Below are 19,952 nucleotides of genomic sequence, written 5' to 3'. Positions count from 1 at the left end.
ATGGCCACCCATTGCAGGAGCTCCCTCTGAGTGTCGACAGCTTAAAAATTGGGATGCGGTTCTATTAGCCTGGAGGGGTAAACAATTTTTGGCTGACAGGTGCCCTTTAACTCCTTTTGTATGTTGTTGCCTGTAAAAGTGTGTGTAATCCCTTTGTCTTATAGGACCTGTTATCTAGAATGCTCAGGACCTAGAGTTTTGCGTATAAAAGGCCTTTCTGTAATTTGAATCTCCATACTACAAAAAGGTAAACATAAAATTAACCCAATAGAGAAAATACTGAGAAAAAGGAAATACGTTTTTAAAAATTAAAATAATATCCTTCATGTTGGCAAGAAAGCAACTGTTTATATCTGCAAGCTAATAAATATGGGGACTGAACAAGTCTACTACAGGTATGGGATCTATAATCTGAACTGTTTGGGGCCTGGGGTTGTCAGGGAAATTCAGTTACCGGTGGAAAACAAAGTTTATTTGACATGGGCTCAGTAAATTCAGAGCACACCAAGGGTCAGAACTAAGAATAAAGATACAAGGTTTTAAAAAAAACCTGATATATATATATATATATATATAAAGAAACAAAAAGGTCCAGACTTGTTTAAATGAAAAAAGAAAAAAGTGGTTAAGTTACCAGTTCCTGCACATTTTTGCACAGCTTGCCATACAGCAGCTGCACTAAGGTTTCTTGTGATAGAGTCTGTTGCCCCTTACAACAGACTCCAGAAACGAGAAACTCCCTTACAACTCCAGAAACGAGAGAAGTTTTGGATTCACAATTTGCAGACATTACATCTACGGGGGCTTAATAGAGAATATGACCTGTATGCAATTATCTAAGGGGTAACCCTGGTTGATGGGTATTCTATAAGTAGGATTGTGGAATGTGGAAAGTGACCTTTGGACTTGCCCCTGTTTATACCTTGTGTGCGTGGGGGTTCATTATCTTGCTACTTGATAAAGAGGCGGAAACTTTGTAATGCAATTGTTCTGCATTATGCAGCAAAGCTTTTTTCTTTTTTCATTTAAACAAGTCTGGACCTTTTTGTTTCTTTCTATATGTATTGTCCGTGAGTTCGGACTAGGTCTTCAGACTAGTATGTTAGCTCCACTTCAGTTAGTACAATCATATATATATATATATATATATATATATATATATATATATATATATATATATAGATAGATAGATAGATAGATAGATAGATAGATACAAACAGGTTATGAAGCTGCACACCAAAAGTACTAGACGCTACCTGGGTGCCCGAACAATGTAGCAAATGTAGATTAGACAAGAAGAACGGCACTCACAGGAAATTTCACAATGGAGACATCAAATAAAGTGAAGAAAGTGAGGTCCTTTATTTAGTCCGACGTTTCAGTTCCTCCTGGAACTTTCATGCTGTCCCTGTATATAGCAGTTCTGACAATGGAAAAGGAGGCTACATGCCTTGCTCTGAACTCCTGTTAAAGTGTGAGAATTGGCCAATAACCTAGTTGTGGCTGGTAGAATCCAATATACAACAATCTACACAATATATATATATATAGCAAAAAAAGGGAAAGTTGTGCTCAACCACTAACTTATAAACCATTAGGCGGGGGTGCAATGAGGTTGTGACCACAAAATACATAGAAACAACAACAAGAGATCCTCTGCACTCACCCATTGTCAATATATATAGGACATTAAGACATTCGGTGCATTAAGCTACTAAGAAATGCCCTCCCCTTTAAGCAAAACAGGGATTGTTTGTCCATATATTGCAATATACTTCAAGCTGGCCAACTGCGTCAAAGTCATCCCTTCTGACCAGTTCCTACACTGACTTATGCGATTCATTAAGAATTCTACTGCTTCAATGTACATTTAGCCAAGGGACTAAGTTTTACCTGTAACTTTCTTGCTTTCACGGTTAAAACCCCCATCTGGTTGCCCTTTTATTGGCTCCACTGGGATCACCTGACTGCAGCTGGGAAGGGTGGGAGCTACAACATAGAGCTGGCCACTGCTCCTGTATAAGCTATAGCAAAAAAAGGGAAAGTTGTGCTCAACCACTAACTTATAAACCATTAGGCGGGGGTGCAATGAGGTTGTGACCACAAAATACATAGAAACAACAACAAGAGATCCTCTGCACTCACCCATTGTCAATATATATAGGACATTAAGACATTCGGTTTTTGCTTAAAGGGAAGGGCATTTCTTAGTAGCTTAATGCACCGAATGTCTTAATGTCCTATATATATTGACAATGGGTGAGTGCAGAGGATCTCTTGTTGTTGTTTCTATATATATATATATATATATATATATACACAAATGTGATATGTGTGTTACGTTACGGTATGTCTCCCTCTGTATATCCCCCAGAATATAGGAGATGCTCCAAAAGGTCAAGACATGGAAACAGAGGCACATCAAGCTGGAAGAAATGATCAGCGAACTGGCTGTAGCCAATGCTGTGAACAGAAATACATTCCTATACGGAAGGAAGGCTAGCAGAAGATGTTGAATAGATTTTTACGTAAAAAAAATTTAGTGTTACTTTTCCTTTAAGTGAAATATTAAAGAATGCCAAACTGGAATATTATATTAACTGTATATAAATATAAACAAACACCAGTAAATATATTACATCCTCTCCCTTGATCAACCATTTAGTGATGGCGCGCCTGACGAAGGGGTACGCTGCTATTTTTTGAATAAACACGCAGGGGCTAAGTCCTGCTTGCATTACACTCGTTGTGCCGGTCAACTATTTTTTGCTGGACTGTGCTGGAAGTGCCGACTCTCTGGGCTGTGCCCCAAGTAAGAATTGTTGGAGGAGGTAAGGGTGTGCTGGGTGAACTTTCTTTGTTGTCTAGCATGTATGTGTACCTTGGCTTGTTTGTGTGCACTGTGAATCCTATGATCCCATGAGGTGGCCCTTAATTCTTAAAATGGCAATTTTCTATTTAGGAGTACCCTATATCACATACTACTAAAAAAAAGTATCTTTTATGAAACATACTATAAGCCAAATGGTCACTGACAAAGATGAGAAGTAAACAGACATTCTCAATGACAATTTCCAAACAGTGAGTAACTGCAAACAGTCCATTATGGTAAGCATCAGCTGAAATACTGAACATTTTTGCAGTGGAAATGTGTTCTCTGGAGTGATTAATTGTATGTGGTAGCAAGTCTGGGTTTTGCCAACTCCAGATGAACAGTAGACACCATTATAGGAGAAAAGGGAGTACAAACTCCATATTATCACTCGTGGACATGCAGAACTCTAGACACCTTTGACCACACAACATTCTCTAGCACTGTACAACAGAAGGTTATATTTATCAAAGCAAAAATAAATGCCCCATCCCCACAGAGCACAATGAACACTCCTTCCAACATCTGTTAATAGAGAAAATGTTATCAGTACAGTATGAGTAGAGTGATGATCTATCCTATAGTTTTAAAAAGACAGAATAGAAATAATGTCTCCAAGCTAAATCTAAAAAAAAAAAAAAAAATAAACTGGTCAAATGCATCAAAGAGGTTGGTTTTTCAGTATAAAGGGAAAAATATTGCTAATTTTTAACATAAGCTTATTTAGCAGGGCTCATGAAAAATTGTGCATAAAAACTGCTATAAAAATCCGCACAAATGTATTTATTCTTTAACAGAAATATTCTTATTTCTTCTTTTTTAAAAGCAAGACGTATTTGGAAGGAAAAGAAGACAGGAGATAATGGCACACAAGCAAGCAAAGATTATTATTATTAGTATTAACATTTATTTATAAAGCACCAACATATTCCGCAGCGCTGTACAATAAGTGGGTTTTATACATTGGACATACAGAGTAATATATAAAGCAATCAATAACCGATACAAGAGGTGAAGAGGGCCCTGCCCAAAAGAGCTTACAATCTACAAGGAGAAAGGGTTGAGACACAAGGTGTGGGAATGGGCATGACCAGAGTTGTGAGAGGTGAGGCACAGGGTATTGCTAAACTAGATTAGGGTAAGCTTATCTAAATAAATGTGAGATCTCTTGAAGGCAGAGAGATTGGGAGAAAGTCTGATAAATTGTGGGAGCGAATTCCAGAGAAGGGGGGCAGCCCTTGCAAAGTCTTGAATGCGAGCGTGTGAGGAGGGAATGAGAGAGGAGTTGAGGAGCAGGTCAGTAGAGGAGCGTAACAAGCGGGTTGGATGGAACCTAGAGATAAGTTCAGAGATGTAGGGTGGGGCAGAGTTATGAACTGCTTTGAATGTGAGAGTCATTAGTTTAGAATTTTATCCTGGATGGTAGGGGAAGCCAGTGCAGGGATTGGCAGAGTGGCACGGCAGAGGAGGAGTGGTTGGAGAGGTGTATGAGCCTGGCAGCAGTATTCATTATGGACTGGAGAGGGGACAGTCTTTGGAAGGGAAGGCCAATTAAAAGGGAGTTACAGTAGTCCAGGCAAGATATTATAAGAGAGTGAATAAGAATTTTGGCAGCATCTTGGGTGATAAATGATCGTATTTTAAAGATAGATAGAAGTTTCAGTTAAACCATGAAACAGTTATTTGCATATCTTTGACACAATCGGCTGGCATGATTCAACTAATCTGATCAATTAAATGCAAATGAAGCATGAGAGGGAAGTTGGTGTCAGCAATGCCTTCCAAAGAGAGAGTAGAGAGCAGAGTAGAGAGAGTTGTAGCAGTGCTGCCTTCGGTCTGTAGCTTCAAAACTAAACATTTCTGTAAGCTCTATGGGGCAGGGACCTCCTTCCTACTGTGTCGCATACCACATGGCACTTTATATATATATATATATATATATATATATATATATATATATTGTATTTATTTATTATATCACTTGTCCTCCCTGTGTGTAATTTTGTATTCTGTAAGATTGTACAGCGCTGCGTACCCTTGTGGTGCTTTATAAATAAAGTTATACATACATACATACATACATACAAATAATGATGAATTACAAAAAAGTTCTTTATATATTTTATTATGAGCATTATGATGGCAGGTTTACTTTGCTAAAGTATTTTTTTACTCTTCTCACTATGCACTGTAGACTACAATTACATTAACAACTGATCCTCATCCTTTACAGAAACCAGTTTTGTTTCTATAATGGAAATCGTATGCAATCTTCCAAGCGTAGCTAATTTACAGGAAATTAAAGCATGCTATGCAAAACATGTTGAGATAATCATTTCATGTAAAGGCAATTCAGAAAAGTCTTTTGCTGTCCTGCTAGTCCATTTTTATTAAGAACTTGAAAAGCTGACGATCCAGAGTAAATTAAAATGCTCTTTGAAAGTGAAGTATAATTTAAAAATATTGATTTGACCACAGGCCTGAGGACAAAATAATCAACTTTCTCATTTTTGTACCCATAAATTATTTCCCATTCTCTTTTTTTATCATAGGATAAAAACATTAGAGCATTATATTTATGTATATTTAAAAAGACAGAGGCAGTGTTATTTAAAAAGAAATCCTGTGCCAGACTACTAAACTCAAGATACTGCTTTCATAACTTAAATAAAGGGTTTTTATGGCATTTGCTTTCCAGTTTGCCAAATTTTGGGTATTTTTTGTGGGTACTGTAATAACAGGGGCAAAACTATTCATGCTCCAGCACACAAATGTATTGCATATGTCTCTTCAGTTAGGAAAACTAAATAGGGCCATGATGTTAGCAATCACTACACCATATTTACCTTGATAGATTGGTGAGCTTGATTAGATAATGGACATATTACTGTATACGAACAAAAACAAGTTAATTAAGATAGATGATAATTGGAGTACTGTGAAATGCATTTCTCAAGGTTATGTTACACAAAAATATCTACACATTTGCATGAACTTCTATGTTTTGCAAATGCCACAAATCACTTGTCACTAAAGTCATTGTAAATTCTCACTTGAAATTGTCATGGGAAGACTTCAACAGATAAAGGATAAGGTAGGAGCCTATATTCCACTCCACTGTTTTATTTCAATTTTGTGTTCACACATGCTTCAGGGACTAGTCAAGCCCCATGCTATTTATGCAGTATAATGATGTGCAGGTCAGGAAAAACTCAACCCAACCCTAACCCACAAACTGTTGCCATTGTATGATCAGCACCAAAGATGTACCCATGTCTTTCTGCTTTATGCACTACTTCTGTGCGTGCCTTAGGTTCCAAGAAAGGGAAACTTCAGGAGTCTAACCCACGCCCAAACAAAACTCACAATGGTCGCAAAATTTCAGGCCTGACACACCTGACCTAAGGGTAAAGCCGCAGATCCCACACATCACTTGTTTTAGAAAATCAATTTTCAAATGATTTTGGTAAATAGGGGAATATGTAAAAAGCCAGAGGGGTATAGCATGTAGTAATCAGAAGTAAAAGTCAAATCAGACAAGAAGCCAGAACTGGAACAGCTGCAAAAATTCAGGCACTTTGGTATTTATTGGTATAACAGTTGCCATTGTAGGACCCCCACCCAACCTGTACCCACATCTTTTCTCTCTGTATGCTACTTCTGCGAGCACCTTAGGTTCCAACACAGGGAAACTTCTGGAGAAGAGGAAAGATGTAATGCCCCACATCTGCAATGGTCGCCCAAATTTCGTCCCTAACCTGTCTGACCTAAGGGTAAACCAGCAGCTCCTGTAGGTTGCCACAGGAAACATGGAACTGCTTATTAACAAGCTGGATAATTCCAAGCCACATAGTGAAAACTAACCTAGGTGGTCCATAAAGTACAGTGTTACAGGAAAATCAAAACAAGTTGTGTATATGTAAGTGTATAGTATGTTTCTTTCTTATTTAATACAAATGTTTTCTTTTAATAAACATATCAAATCCAAGTTCAAAAACACCTTCTAATAATTTCCTATAAGAAACCACCAGGAAGGCAAAATTACTAGGATATTACTAATATTATCATAACAAATATGGTTCTTCCTCACACAGCTCACTTACCTTTACACATAAGAGGCTATAAAGTAAAACAACGGCAACAGATCAGTCAAAACTGTTGTCTGTAAGGATTGCTATACAGGCAAATCTGTCCATTAGCTAAATATGCAAAGTAATAAGTATAAGTAAAACATTGCAAAGAGGTAGGTTCATTCATTAAGCCTTTCTTAAACACTTGACTCCTGACTGAGGTCTATTCAATAAGAAAGTAAAAAAAAAAAAGGATTAAGAAAACAGAACTGCAGTCTGCGTGTGCTTAAAACTTAATCCTATATTTGAGCTGAGTTTCTATAGCTGAAAATTATCAGTCCAAACAGGAATGGGGTAGCAAAATATTCGTTTCTGATATATAACTGCAAATAAAAGCCTTTTCTGGTTGGTTACCCTGACACAGGACTAGACATAGCCCCCACCCCTGCTTGAGTCTCCCAAGATGAAACTGTGTGGAGAATAAAGTGAGGGACAGAAACATAAAGGTGCATATTTACTAGGGATGTACCAAACCCAGGATTCAGTTTGGAATTCTGCCTTTTTTAGCAGGATTCGGACCTGGCCGAATCTGAAAATAATGTGACTTTTTGTCACATAAACACGTAATTTGCAAATTTTTCACCACAAGCTTTGCGCACGGTTCTCTTTAACCCCTTAGTATCCTAATTTGCATATCCATGGTGGTAATGCCCTGTCATCTACAGACCATAGCCAAATAAGCTGAAGGAGCTTGTGATCTGGTGTTGAATTTTATGTAGTATATAATATTACATACCATGTATATGTTTTTGGCTATCTACAGTTTGAGCTATATTTACTTATCTATATGGATGCACCAAATTTACTATTCTGGGAATGAATCCTTCATTCAGCCGAAACGAATTGAATCTGAATCCTAATTTGCACATAAAGGTAAAAAAAATGCTAAAGAGAACCACACGCACGGGGTGAATAATTTGCAACTTCCATATTCTGTGATTTTTTTTAAAGATTTGGTTCAGCCAGGCACATGGATTCACTTGAAAAAGGCAGAATCTTGGCTAAATCCCAAGCCAAATTCTGTTCATCCCTACTTATATATCATTAAAGTGCGAATATGCTCCTTAATCCACCAACATTCAGGTCCTTATCATAGTGTGTTTCAATTAGACTGTTGTACATGCACCCCGGGGTTGCTGTATAATTTCTTTAAATTGCAATAAATGCTGAATAGCCATCCTTTCAGGGCAAACAATAGGCAAAAATAAAGTCAATAAAACAAACATTATTAAATCTAGTCCAGATTAACCATAGACTGCAAAGCAGACTTCATGAGATAATATCCTCATCAAATGGAACCACTGTCCTTTAAACAAAACAACATAGTAAAATACAAGCTGGATGGCAAAATAAAGCAAGAACAGGCTTCTATACTTATCTGCCAATTACCAGAAAGCAAACTCACTTGGTTATTCTGTAGAAGCATAGACAGGCAACAATTTGTATGATTGTATGAAACATCTGTGGGATGTCCATATGCTTCTGAATTTATACTTCCCTGGCAAAAGAGGTGTTTCTAGTGACCTCTACTGTCTGTGTTAGGCAGTTAATATGATAGTACAGAAGAAGGAGGGAAGGGGCAGTAGTGTAGCCTAGGGATATTGGGTATTCCAGTACCTGTCTGGAGATGCCTTCAGGGTCAAAAAGTTGAAAAACAGAAAGAACCAATCAGCTTGATTTTAAAGGTGTCCTGAAATTTTAAAAATGTTCTACATTGAACTAAAGGACCATGAATTTTACTCTGTCGTTAAAATTGTATCCAGAATCAAAAATAATTAACCTAAATCCCCAAAGTGCCCTCTAATTACTTATAAGGTTCGGCCCCACTGGAAAAAATGCAGACTCACAGTTGGGAAACCAACTGGTAAAAAAAAGACTGCTTTTTCAAATTTTAAAGTACCAGATTTGTATGAAAAATTTATAAATTTAGAACAGCAGGATTTGCTATAACTAAGCACATCCCTACTTGTTTTTTTCCCTTCTTCATGCAGTTGAGATTTCTATGGAAAAAAAACACATGAGACTTGGAAGACACAAAAGGATTCTAGCATGTCTCAAGTTCACTAGCAGCATTAATAATGCATCTCTATTGGAAGACAAAGAAGAATCATATATTCCTCTGGATAAGGTATACGTAAAGGGAAAGGGCTGCCTCAGAGGAGACAAGACAAATGGTTTAGGAGTCAGGGGAACAACACAGTAAAGGCACTGCAAATTAATTTGAAAAATCTTGACAATCATTTTTTTTTTTATTTGCTTTTTTCTGTTATCATGAAAGCCCTTTTGTGTTATAAGCTAATGTTCATATTTTAGTATTCAGTCTGGGAGCACTGTCTCTAGACAAACCACAAATCCTGCATAATTGTAAAGAGAAGATACAATACACATAGCCAAGCACATACATGTATTTGCAATGGCCCCATACCTATTTCTCATAACCTCACAACACCCAATGATCTCAGTGTTTCGGTCACTGTACCAAGAAATCTTACAGAGCCATCACATTACACACACAGCAAGTCATCAATGCCCCAGTATCAGAAGATAATTTATTAGTTCATTTATTACAGTGCTGGAAAGTGACCGTGATGCCTCGGATCATTTAGCAGCAGCTCTTCTGCTGAAGTGTTGCAGTTTTGGTTTTATTTTGGCAGGTTCTTATCATAAGCCTGAGTAGAAGGGTAGCCATTTCAGTCAGGCTGCTGCCAGAGGAAGTGACTCATGAAGGTGAATTCTGGTATAGTCTGTCTAGCATCTAGCGGCAGGGGCTGTGAGAGCAATAATATAGATGGTGAGATAAGACAGTTCCTGTACTATGCCTGACATCTTTGAGTAGGTCTTAAAAAACAAAAAATTGAAAGAAATAAAAAGAAAATTTGGTCACATACATTAATTACACTTTTTTTTAGTGGTAATTTAAGATTTCACTGATTTTTTACTGATGCTTCTTTGCTCAGTTCTATCAATGCTGTTACACTGAGAAAGAGAACAGGCCATCCTGCAGCAGCGACCTAAGGTGTTGCCATTCCGTTCAGTTTCGCATTTATAGTATTAGCAGTTCAGAACTGCAAATATCATTAAATTTAAAACAAAACAAAAATTAAATTGAAGAAGTGCTCTAAGTCATGTTACATTAAACTATATGGTACGTGTTTGTCCCATTTAACTGAAAGCAATATCAGTGTGTTCTCTGTACTGCTAGATCTGACTCTTAAAACAATGAAGCAGAAGACAACTGATTACTTTATCTATGAAGAAGCATGTGCAGCATTGTAGAAATATTGGCTTGAGGTAAGGAAGCTTTTGCTACATTGTTTCAGAAGTCAGAACCACCAGCACAGACAAAAAAAAAAAATTCAAATAAAATTTCTATAACAAACACATGTAAAACCAAAGAACATTTTGAATTAATTTATATTAGAGAGGGGCTTAGAACTGCATTTTCTTTCATTGAACAACATTTTTGAATTTATAAAACCATGTAAGATTCATATGAATTTTTGAAATCTTTCCCTCATCTGTAACCACTAACATGTGGGACAGTTCATTATTGCTCTCACCACTCTGCCTCTAGCTAAGATGACAGCTAGGGGCTGATTTACTAACCCACGAATCCGACCCGAATTGGAAAAGTTCCGACTTGAAAACGAATATTTTGCGACTTTTTCGTATGTTTTGCGATTTTTTCGGATTCTGTACGAATTTTTCGGATCCAATACGATTTTTGCGTAAAAACGCGAGTTTTTCGTATCCATTACGAAAGTTGCGTAAAAAGTTGCGCATTTTGCGTAGCGTTAAAACTTACGCGAAAAGTTGCGTATTTTTCGTAGCGTTAAAACTTAACGCTACGAAAAATGCGCAACTTTTCGCGTAAGTTTTAACGCTACGCAAAATGCGCAACTTTTTACGCAACTTTCGTAATGGATAGGAAAACTCGCGTTTTTACGCAAAAATCGTATTGGATCCGAAAAATTCGTACAGAATCCGAAAAAATCGCAAAACATACGAAAAAATCGCAAAGTACCGATCATTACGAAAAAAACGCAATCGGACTCCATTCGACCCGTTCGTGGGTAAGTAAATCAGCCCCCTAGTGTTCATTCCCCAGAATAACCCTACCTGATACAGACATTTCCACAAAAAAATCTGAGACAATGTTGCATTTCACAGTTTCCATCTACGTTCTCTTTCAGAATATAGGCTCTCTTTATAAGGTATATTCACTGTTTTATATTGCAAGCTTTTTTGGACTGGGCCCTCTTTACCTCTTGTATAGGTTGTATATTTTCTTGTATGTTTAATGCATACACACAATTATGGCACAATGTTGTGGAATATGTTGGTGTATATGTATGTAATAATGATATTCTCTAAAGCACAAAATCATGGCATATCTTGCCAAACATATATGCATATATTGTTCATTTAAATGAGCAGAACAACCATACTATTACTTGTAAGAATAGCCAGTTAAATCTTACACATGGACCTCCCCAACTCAGAGCTGTCAACCTCAGGAGTTCTCTTTAATGGGGGATTGTTTGGGCCCCCTGGAAGTTTGCTTTGCGCATGCACGAGTCAGTGGAAGTGACATTATCCGCATGCACAATGTCCAAATGATCTATACACATTATATGTGTTGGCAAGTAGCAGCTCCATAAATGGCTAACATATTGCTGCAGTCTCATTAAGCAAGTATATCTTGAAAACACACTTCAGTTTATAAGTGACCCTTACTACAGTGGCAGATTTCTAGCCTTGTTAAAGCAGTTTTCTCCCACTCATTTTTGGGCACTGTATGTCTAAACCTTGACAGAACGCTATGAAAATCACTAAAATTCAGAGTCTAATAAAAAAAAACTATCTTTCAACCCTAAAACTAAATAAACAATTCATATCTTAAAGAAGGGTGCAGACTTGCACATAGTATATAGGTATAGAATAGTATACAGTAGAACCCCGAATTTACGTCCCCGGATTATACGTTTTCCCGCCATTTCCGCCATTTTTTTGTGGTCCCACCAATTTCTATTCATTCTTATGGGCTCTCTTCCCGAGTTTTACGTTTTTATTTCCCGCTTTTTGCGCTGTTTTTTAGATTCCTCTGCCTAGCAAACCGCTTATTTGATTGCTAAAAAGTGCACTTACTTTATAAACTAAAGATTCCCCCATCGCTGGCGATTGCGGGCGCCATCTTGTGAAGGTCAGCGTCATGACTTGAGGCTGGAAATGCATACTGCGCATGCGTGCCTATTGGGAGCTTACAAAATCTCGCGCGAGTTGCGAGTTGCACAGGGGGAATTTCTGTGACTGCGCCACAAGAACGCCAGGCTCCTTCTGAGAGGTTACAAGTAAGGTGGGCATTTAAGAATTCTCTTAAAAATGCTAAAGGTTTTTGTTTTAAAAGCAAGTCAAAGCCTTTGTGTCAGTGGTGAACGCTCTTGGGGTGGAGGGAGGGGGAAGGGGTCCTCTGTGTCCTGTGGCAATGGGGTGGCAATGGGGTGTCAGTAGTGAACGCTCTTGGGGTGGAGGGGGGGAAGGGGTCCTCTGTGTCCTGTGGCAATGGGGTGTCAGTAGTGAACGCTCTTGGGGTGGAGAGGGGGGGGGAAGGGGTCCTCTGTGTCCTGTGGCAATGGGGTGGCAATGGGGTGTCAGTGGTGAACGCTCTTGGGGTGGAGGGGGGGGGAAGGGGTCCTCTGTGTCCTGTGGCAATGGGGTGTCAGTGGTGAACGCTCTTGGGGTGGGGGGGGGAAGGATTCCTCTGTGTCAGTGTCCTGTGGCAATGGGGGGTCAGTGGTGAAGTACTTTGCAATACTGTACTACTATACAATGTACTGTATGTTTAAACTTGAAATAAATCAGTAAAGTAACTATGTTGCAAATAAAAAATGGTTCCTGTACTTATTTCATTACATTACATTACATTAACATTTATTTATAAAGCGCCAACATATTCCGCAGCGCTGTACAATAAGTGGGTTACATACATTGGGCATACAGAGTAACATATAAAGCAATCAATAACCGATACAAGAGGTGAAGAGGGCCCTGCCCAAAAGAGCTTACAATCTACAAGAGAGCTTATTTCCTTTAAATAGCTTACATTTATGTGTCTTTAACACATTTCCCTGATTTTACATTTTCCCTGAATTTACATCTTTTTTCCATGGTCCCTTGAAAAACGTAAAATGGGGGTTCTACTGTATATGTATAGAATAAAAACAAGTAACCCTGAATTACTAGAGGTGGCTTGAAAACAAATGTTACTTATGTACACTTATGATGTAACAGTGACACCTAGTGTACATACTTGGAATTGCTTAAATTCATAATATGTGTAGTGTCATTTTTTAAATCCTTTACAAACATTTACTTTTACTTACTTTTTCTTTTCTTTTATTGCTTTACTAGATTTGCAGTTGTCTCGTATTTAAACCAAAAAGTAAAAATTTCTAAAAAAGTCAGATGGATTCTTTTAATTTTTAACTTATCGGATGAGATCTGTTGATGCAAGGGCACCCATTAAAATCTCACAGTAGTTCTGCGCATAATGGGAATGTTGCAAAGAATACATCTGATGTGGCACTGTTGAGGCTTTAACACATCTTGAATTGCCAATTTAGCTATTTTGGTAAAGCTGTACCATTGTAAAAATGACAACTGGAAGATGTGCAAATGCAAAGGATTAGTATAGATAAGGTTGGCACCTTTTCTAGAAAAAAAAATCCTGGCCTGTACTACAAATGTATGCAGGTATTTCTGGAAGGCCTGTACTACTGTAGCCATGGAGGGTGTAGTGGCATAGAAAGAGCAGGTAGGGAAGCTTAGACAGGGCCTCATACAAACCTAATGTAGCAGCCTCCACTAAACCATTGCACTCTGGGAGTTATAGGGGAATTGTGTAGGGCATACGACAACTTGGGGAGAAAAAATATTTTAAAAATACTGATTCTGCCAGGGAGGGAGAGAGGCAGGTCTTGCCATATGGAAACTTTGTTGGTTAAAGCTTGTACTTCAGGGTTTAAGTTTATTTGTTCATATCTATTTAGGTCCATATGAACAGTAATACCAAGGTATTTTAATGAGGTCACAACTTGGAGTTGTGATATGTGGTCAGGGGTTCCTGACCCCCCAACTGTCCCGCTTTTCGCGGGACAGTCCCGCTTTTTATGGCGCGTCCCGCTGTCCCGGATAGTTCCATGAATGTCCCGCTAGTGCTGGGCGGTATACCGGTAAAATATTTATGTGAAGGGGATGGGGGGGTGTTTGGGGTGGGGTGGGGGTGTGTGCGGATGGGGGGGTGTGTGGGGTGGGGTGGGGTGGGGGGGGGTGTGTGCGGATGGGGGGGTGTTTGGGGTGGGGTGGGGGGGTGTGTGCGGATGGGGGGGTGTTTGGGGTGGGGGGGGTGCGTGCGGATGGGGGGGTGGGGGGGTGCGTGCGGATGGGGGGGTGTTTGGGGTGGGGTGTTTGGGGTGGGGTGGGGTGGAGGGGTGCGTGCGGATGGGGGGGTGGGGGTGCTGCGTGCGGATGGGGGGTGTTTGGGGTGGCGGGGGGGGGTGCGGGTGGCGGGTGTTTGGGGTGGTCACCTAATCATGCATGGGGAAAAAAAAATACCGTCAAATACCGTGATACCGATATAATTTTGAAAAATACCGTGATATAAATTTTTGGTCATACCGCCCAGCACTATGTCCCGCATTGCGGGACATTCATGGAACTAGCCAGCACAGCAGGATGCGCTGGCTGGAGACGGATGTTCCGGCTTCTACAGCGGCGTTGCTCGTTATGCGGCTCCTTGTACAGCGCGCAGGCCCTTTTATAAGGTTGCGCACCGTGCGTACGCGTGACGTCATTACGCACGGGACGCAACCTTATAAAAGGGCCTGGCACCGCCGCATAAGGAGAGACGTCGTAGAAGAAGGCAGAGCGCTTGTGGGTTACTGTGTATGGGGGGGGCTACTATGTATAGGGGGCACTGTTTATGGTTGGGCTACTGTGTATGGGGGACACTGTTAATGGGGGGCTACTGTGTATGGGGGGGCTACTGTGTAGGGGGGCTACTGTGTATGGGGGCTACTGTGTATGGGGGGGCTACTGTGTATGGGGGGCTACTGTGTATGTGAGGGCTACTGTGTATAGGGGGGCTACTGTGTATAGGGGGCACTGTTTATGGGGGACTACTGTGTATGGGGGTACTGTGTATGAGGGGGCTACTGTGTATAGGGGGCACTGTTTATGGGGGGCACTGTTTATGGGGGGCTACTGTGTATGGGGGGCACTGTTTATGGGGGACTACTGTATATGGGGCTACTGTGTATGGGGGGGCACCTGTGTATGAGGGGCACCTGTGTATGGGGGCTACTGTGTATGGGGGGCTAGTGTGTATGGGGGGCTAGTGTGTATAGGGGGCACTGTTTATGGGGGACTACTGTGTATGAGGGGGCTACTGTGTATAGGGGGGCTACAGTATATGGGGCTAGTGTGTATGGGGGCTAGTGTGTATGGGGGCTAGTGTGTATGGGGGGGGCAAAACTGGTACATAGTTATAACTCACTTATAACTGACTGCCTTCTCTCTATATTTGTATTTTATATGTAGGAGTTGCTATATTGTTTTCCTTAGGTAGTACAGTATGAGGGAATAGCACATTTGCGTCTGATCCCGCCATTTCATCTATATAAAAGGAGTATTTTTGTTTTTAAATGGGGTGTGGTAATTGGGGCGTGGCCACAAAAGTGGGTGTGGCCAAAAAAATTTAGGGAATATAACCGACTTGTGGTTAATTTTAAGTCCAGAATACTGACCAAATTCACAGACCACTGCCAGGAGGTTTGCTAAAGCTTGATGTGAGTTTGCCAAATATAACAACATGTTGTCTGCATTGAGTGATATTTTTTCTGTTATATTTCCTATTCATAAGTCTTCAAGTGCCTCATGTATGTATGTATATCTTTATTTATAAAGCGCTACTTATGTACGCAGCTCTGTACAGTAGGCTACATTAATACAAACAGGGGGTTATTAAGATAATAATAGATAAATACAAAGTATAACAACAGCTAGAGGTTCAATGGCCAAGGTGAACAACATTGGGGAGAGAGGACATCCCTGATGGGTGCCTCTCTCCAGAGATATTATTATTATTATTATTATTATTATTTCAATCTTTTTGAAATACTCCCAAACAATTAACTCATCCCAGGGCTTAGAATAGGAAGCATCTGGATGGAGTCCTGTACAGTCTTATGGTATATGACTTCAAACCTCACCTGCAGAAATATCATCTTCTTTAGTCTGACACTATTTGGATCATATTGTAATCAATCATGGTAAACATACTTTCAGCAAAGTAAATGCCATGCAAAAGTGTCCACTTCCCAAAACAATAAAAGTCTCCTCAGCTTTCCTGGAAAATGTTGGTTACCACTAAGGCATCAATGGGTTTGCTCAAGTTGGAGGTACAGCTTTGCTACAGGTAGTACAGACACAGACAAGAAAAGATGTCCTTTGCACTCGCCCACTATCAATATCCTAAGGATATTTAGGCATTGTAGCAACTATTTTCCTTGTAATGTAGCACTGCGTGGCCTCTGGAGTGTATACTCATTTCCCTAAGAACTTGTTAGATGTGCTCCATACCAAAAGTTGACCTTAAACGAGCTATAAAAATGAAGAACAGCAGATTTCTATTGATCAAGTCAGCAATAAGAACTGACCATTTGTGAAGTAAGAATAGGCTTATGCGTAACATGGGGGCTGGGAAGTGATGTCAAAGGGTGGGGAAATGGGCAGGGTATAGGTGGGTCTGTACTTATAAGGAGTATTCCTTTAGTGGAGAGGGTCAGGGAAGGGAGGGATTAGTAGGGTAATTACATGGCTGGTAACATTCCTAGCTGGTGATTAACCTGGTCAAATACAGGCCAGCTGGTAACCCTAGCCAGTACCAATGCAGAATATTCTAGGATCAATAAGGGCATATTTAAAAAGGTGTTGAAATACACAAATAAACCTGCACATTAAAGCCTCAGTACTCCATACAAAATACCATATTTATAAAGCTGTGAAAATATTTTATACCCATTTGTATAACTGTCTATAGATATAACATTAAGGTTGCCACCTCTCAGTCCGGTTTTTACAAGGACTCTCCAGTTCAAAACTACCAATCCAAGTTTCAGACTCCTCAAAAACTTTGCTAGAAAGCATGAATTAACACCTCATCACATGATGTCACAACCCCGCCCCTTAAACATTATCCGTTCCACCCCAACATCACTGTCTGTCCCCACAGCAAACAAAAAGTGGCAACCGTATACACCATTCTCGTGTCAGATTTGGTGCTAGCTGGAAAACGCCATACATAAGAAAAAAAGACACAGAGAGCATTAAAACAGCATTTCACACTTTTCATGTCAGAATAACTTTGCTGCCTGAATTTGCCCACTGATTTCAATGGGCAATGGCAAGTCTTAAATTGCATAAAAAATAATGCAATATACCGAATCCCGATTTGGGTAAAATTAGGATTAGATACGATAATTTCTGATGATCGCAAATATCACGAAAATGCTTACAAAAAAGTCTTATTAAAGGAGAAGGAAAGGCAAAGTCACTTGGGGGTGCCAAAATGTTAGGCACCCCCAAGTGACAAATCGCCTACCTTTTACCCCGGGCTGGTGCCCCTGTTCAGAGAGAACAGCACCAGCCCGGTGTACCTGCAGCGCTTCCTCCTTCCTGGTTCCGTGCGCGCATGCGCAGTAGAGTAAAAAAGCCGAACTTTAACAGAGAAGTCGGCTATTCACTCTACTGCACATGCGCCTGTCCCGGGAATTTGCTGGCAAAACGAAGCAGGAAGGAGGAAGCGCTCGCTACAGGTACCCCAGGCTGGTGCTGTTTTCTCCTAACAGGGGCACCAGCCCGGGGTACAAGGTAAGCGATTAAAGTCACCTGGGGGTGCCTAACATTTTGGCACCCCCAATTGACTTAGCCTTTCCTTGTCATATTAATAAACGGTGGGAAAGTGTTTTCGACTTTGATCCTTCTGTGCATGATTTTGGAAGTCTCCCATAGGACTCAACAGCACTCTGCAGCTCCAACCTGGCCCAAGGAAAGTCACAATACCGAAGCTTGAATGAATCCAAAACTTTCGTACTCGGCGCAACAATACGGTTTTATCGCAAAGTACGAATAAGTCGCACAAATATATGAAATAGTGACAGAAAATACACAGTACGAACAAATACAATTTTTTTGTATTTCGTACCTGTTGTACTTTAATAAGGAACAGTTCAGTGTAAACATTAAACTGGGTAATCTATAAAGGCTGGAGTGAGCAGATGTCTAACATAATAGCCAGAACTCTACTTGCTTTCAGCTCTCTAACCGTTTAGTTAGTCAGCGACCACACTGGACATAACTGTTAGTTTGTGAGCACACAGGTCATATTTAAAAGCAAACTAACTGAACAGTTATGTCCCATATGCCCCCTCCCCCTCAAGTGACTAATTGGTTACTGACTCCAAACAGCTTAAAGGAGGAAGTAGTGTTCTGCCTGTTATGTTAGACATCCTTTCACTTCAGCCTTTATAGATTACATTTTTGCCCAACTAATTATATAAGAAATATTTTGTAAATTGTGCAATCTATCTATTTTACCCAGGTTCTTTATTAGACTGAATTGTTCCTTTAAAGGCAATAATAATAATGCAAGTGTCTAGGTTATCATTTTTAAACTCTAGGGAACTGATACAGCTTCCATTATGTATGCAGCACTTAGGAAAAATCAGCTACTAAGGGTGACAGTGTCCCATGCTACAAACAGTACCACCCTTCCCTGTCTTTCATTCTTCACACTATCACTACAATTAGCAAGTTACCATTATACAATGATAAAAGCAGCCCTATCAAAAAGCAGCAGTTGATGCATAGAAGTGTTTTACCCCGTCATACCAGTGTCATTCACAAGACATGCAGATTGGCTGGAAGAATCATGTGTCAATATAAGAAAGCACAATCTGCGACACTGCCACTAGGTTATTGCAATTCTTGGTTTTTCTGATTGGGCACTTCTTTCTGCGAATCGAGTGATGCTGCTAAATAGGCAGAGGCTTAGAAAATCAGTGAAAGCTATTGTACCTGTGAAGACAGTGATCGCACGCAGTCTTTATCCGGCACACAGTATATACGTAGGGCTCAGCAATCATCACCGTTAATCCATGGCTCATATCCTTAAGTGCCCGAACTCCATTACCCTTCCCTGGGCTTTGGAACTTCTCCAGAATTCCCGACATCATGTTGTCAACTATTGCACACTGCAAATGAGATAAACAGCACTTGTGTGTCATTAGCTGCATGGAAAGCGTGGCAAATTGAGAGGTGTACACTAGCCTGCGCAGTGTCCCTGAGTTCAGACAAAAACTTTAGTTCTTTCCAGCAGAGCAAGAAACCTCTTCTGTAAATGCTGTAAGACCTCTTTTGCTCACCTTTCCCCAATCTCTGCGCTCTGAAATATTGCTGTAGCCTGTAGTCTCTATGCAATAATAGTAGACCCCAGATCAATGTATACTGAATGTGCTGATAGTAATAGCAGAGCCCCCACCGCTCTATGCAATAATAATAACAACAGACCCCAGACCTGTGGCTCCCCACTGCATGTGCTAATAGTAATAGCAGACCCCAGACCAGACCCCCTCTCTATGTACTGAAAGGAATAGCAGAGCCAAGACCTATGTCCCCACCCCCCACTCTATGCAATAATAGTCGACCCCAGACCCACTCATAGTAATAGTAGACCCCATATTTGTCGTCCCCTGCAGTGTATGCTGAATGTGTTGAAAGTAATAGCAAACCTCAGACCTGTGGCCCTCCTGCTCTATGTACTGATTGGATTAGCAGATCCTAGACGTATGGCCCCACAACGTATGCAATAGTAATAACAGACCCCAGACCTG

At 40.2% G+C, this 19,952-nt stretch overlaps 1 protein-coding gene across 5 annotated transcripts in view; it reads right to left on the bottom strand.

Annotated features, from left to right (window-relative positions):
* Nucleotides 1-19,952, bottom strand: part of smyd3 (SET and MYND domain containing 3) — a 303,636-nt gene that overhangs the window by 282,214 nt on the left and 1,470 nt on the right. For all 5 annotated transcript variants that reach the window (XM_031902501.1, XM_004914626.4, XM_031902500.1 and 2 more), the window contains exon 2: nucleotides 19,138-19,313. In XM_031902501.1, the coding sequence (XP_031758361.1) occupies nucleotides 19,138-19,313 (176 nt within the window). The remainder of the gene's footprint in view (nucleotides 1-19,137; nucleotides 19,314-19,952) is intronic.

The sequence above is a fragment of the Xenopus tropicalis genome, chromosome 5 (genome assembly GCF_000004195.4).
Source record: "Xenopus tropicalis strain Nigerian chromosome 5, UCB_Xtro_10.0, whole genome shotgun sequence".
Classification (NCBI taxonomy): domain Eukaryota; kingdom Metazoa; phylum Chordata; class Amphibia; order Anura; family Pipidae; genus Xenopus; species Xenopus tropicalis.
The sequence above is the reverse complement of the archived record's forward strand: the minus strand, read 5'-3'. Positions and strand labels throughout refer to the sequence as shown.